Source organism: Pelecanus crispus, chromosome 6, assembly GCF_030463565.1.
Source record: "Pelecanus crispus isolate bPelCri1 chromosome 6, bPelCri1.pri, whole genome shotgun sequence".
NCBI lineage: Eukaryota > Metazoa > Chordata > Aves > Pelecaniformes > Pelecanidae > Pelecanus > Pelecanus crispus.
In genome coordinates, this window is record NC_134648.1 from 64,196,201 (window position 1) to 64,198,703 (window position 2,503).

Here is a 2,503-nt window from a genome sequence, read left to right on the forward strand (position 1 = left end):
TTGCTTTGTCCTGCCGGGTCCTTTACACCAAGGGGCAGGGGCACGGAGGAAGAGGCGTGAGGGGTGGCGGCGGGCGGAGGGGGAGGGCCGGTCGGGCGCCAAAACCAAAGCGGGCCGGGGCCGGGCCTGAGGCGGGGCCGCCCTCAGGCCTGAGGCGGGGGCCGCCCTCGTCCCGCCCATCGCCTCGCGCCCCCTCAGGGGGCGCGAGGCGATGGGCGGGGCGAAGGCGGCCGCTGGGGGCGGGGCCCCGGCCTGGCCGCGCCCGCCATGCCGAAGCGCTGCTGCCCCTTCGGGGAGGGGGCCCCGCTCCAGCTGAAAACACGCGTGGGGCTGCGGGAGCTGAGCCGCGGCGTGCGGGGCGAGGAGTACCGCCGGGAGGTCTTCGGTGAGGTGGGGGGCGGGGGGTGGAGGGGAAGGGGGAAGCGCCGAAGCCGCCGGGCCCGGCCTGCGGCCTCAAGGCCTTCCCCAGCCGCCTCTGCCTCCCGGTCTGGCGGCGGGGGTGAGGCGGGGAGGCCGGGCCTGACGCTCCTCTCCTCTCCCGCCGGCAGAGAGAACCCGGCGGCTGCTCTTCAGGGGCGCCCAGGCGTACATGGAGGGCGCCTGCCCCGCCGCCGCCCGCTCGCCGGGGCCGGGCGGGGAGGCCCAGGACGGCAGCGCCGGGCGCCGCTGGAGCGGGCAGCTGCTCATCGGCCACGACGGGAAGCTGCTGAGGCGGCCCGCCGCCACGGAGAAGGGTGAGTGGCCTCACCTGTGGGGTGAGCCGGGCTGCGGGCGCTGCTCTCCGTCCCCCGGCCTTCCTGGCGCAGGTGGGGTATGTGTGCGTCCCCCCTCTGCGTGCTTTTCTGAGGGCAGTGTTAGATTTCAGCGTCGCTGACGGGTTCGGGAACTCTTGCATGGGTGGTCTGCTCGAGAATCTCTTGGTGGTCTTGCCAGCGAGCAGAAAAAGAACCAACAAAGTTACAAGCGGTGGGCCCCGTGCTGGTGGCTGCAGGCGCGTCCTGCCAAGCGCTGCCACCCCCAGCTGTAGCGCTGAGCGGAGATACCACACTCTGCAGTTCTTGGAACTTCCAGGTGCTTTCTCTGTTTTGCTGTAAAGTACGTCTCTTCTTAATTGCATCTTTTCCTAGCAGTTCCACCCGTGGGAGCTTCCAAAGCCTGCTCGTCGTGTGTAAGAACGGCCGATATCAAGGAAGCATGTACGCAGTGTGACCAGTTCGTCTGCCAGAACTGCAGCAGGCTCTGCAGCTGCTGTAACACAGTTACCTGTTCTTTGTGCTCCACTATTGAGTAAGTGCCTCTTGAAATTTTTAAGCTTAAATTAATTATATATGCCCTGAAATTTGGCTGTAGCTTATAAAGACCCAGCAAGATACCTAGCTCATCCACATGATGGACTTGGAACTCTGCTCATTTTGCTTTAGCAGTAGTAAAACTGTGTGAAACATGGAGAATAAAATGCCTGTGTGAAGTGGTCTAATCAGTCTTGGTGCAAGTCTAGTTTAGCTTCTCATTTAAATGCTGTAGGAGGCAAAAAATCTTCTTGCTTTCCTGCCAGTAATGTAGTATGCTGGCCAGTGATGAAGGAATACACTCCCAAGAAGTAATCTTAATTTTTTGCCATCATTGTTAACAGTTTTGTGAAACAGAGAAATATTGACTGTGCTATGTGGGAGTCCCGTGGTTACAGTTGATAATGGAATAGGATGGCATTCTTTGTTATGTTTCAGAAATGGTGGACGCACTGACTTTGTTTCTTTTGGTTTTCTTTTTTTATTCCTAGTTATGGTGATGTGGGAGAGCAAGTTCTCTGCAATGGTTGTTCAATATTTCAAGTCTGAAACTTGATGAAATAGCCTTTATGGCTGAGATGTCCATAAATTTCATGAAGTCTCCTCCTTATGGCTACTCAATCCTTTTAGCATGTGAATTCACTATGGAGTTTCTATGTTTTATATCTTTATATTGTACTTTTTAATATTGTAGCTAAATAAACTTTTATATTTTGAGGATTTCTAGATTTTGAGTCAACTTTCTCCTTTTCCCTAATTGTGATATGCCTGTCTGGAAGGGACCAATTTGTGCTCTTGCCTGGTATTCCTTATGTGCTACAGAATTCAGAATATTCATTCAGTGCCTCTCCACTTGTTGCTCATGTTGGTATACCTTTTTGTGGGATCAGAATAGATCCTTGTGTGCTTTCACGTGAGTGTAAGTCTATTCTGGACACACAACATTTTCTTCGTGAGCTAACTAGACAAATCAGCCAGGCCTGCAGGCTTTTCCAAATAGAGAATTCGCTGATTTCTGGTTACATTTTTTTAAACTGTCACAAACATCTTATCATTATTGACAGCTTGAATGGTTTTTCTTTCTGTGGTAACTTTGATAGAAAGAACAATGGTACACCAGGCTTGGAGCAAAAAAGCTTTTCTCAATATTTAAGTGTCAAAGACTAATTTTCCTGTACCATCCTTGCAAGGTCTTTCCTGGAAAGCAGCTTGTT

General features: G+C 53.5%; 1 protein-coding gene across 1 annotated transcript; it reads left to right on the forward strand.

Moving 5' to 3' along the window:
* Window positions 1-267: 267 nt before the first annotated feature.
* SIVA1 (SIVA1 apoptosis inducing factor) lies at window positions 268-2,017 on the forward strand. The gene is made up of 4 exons (XM_075712814.1): window positions 268-385; window positions 549-734; window positions 1,131-1,287; window positions 1,781-2,017. The coding sequence occupies exons 1-4, from the start codon at window positions 268-270 to the stop codon at window positions 1,836-1,838; spliced, it is 519 nt and encodes a 172-aa protein (XP_075568929.1). The 3' UTR covers window positions 1,839-2,017.
* Window positions 2,018-2,503: the final 486 nt, after the last annotated feature.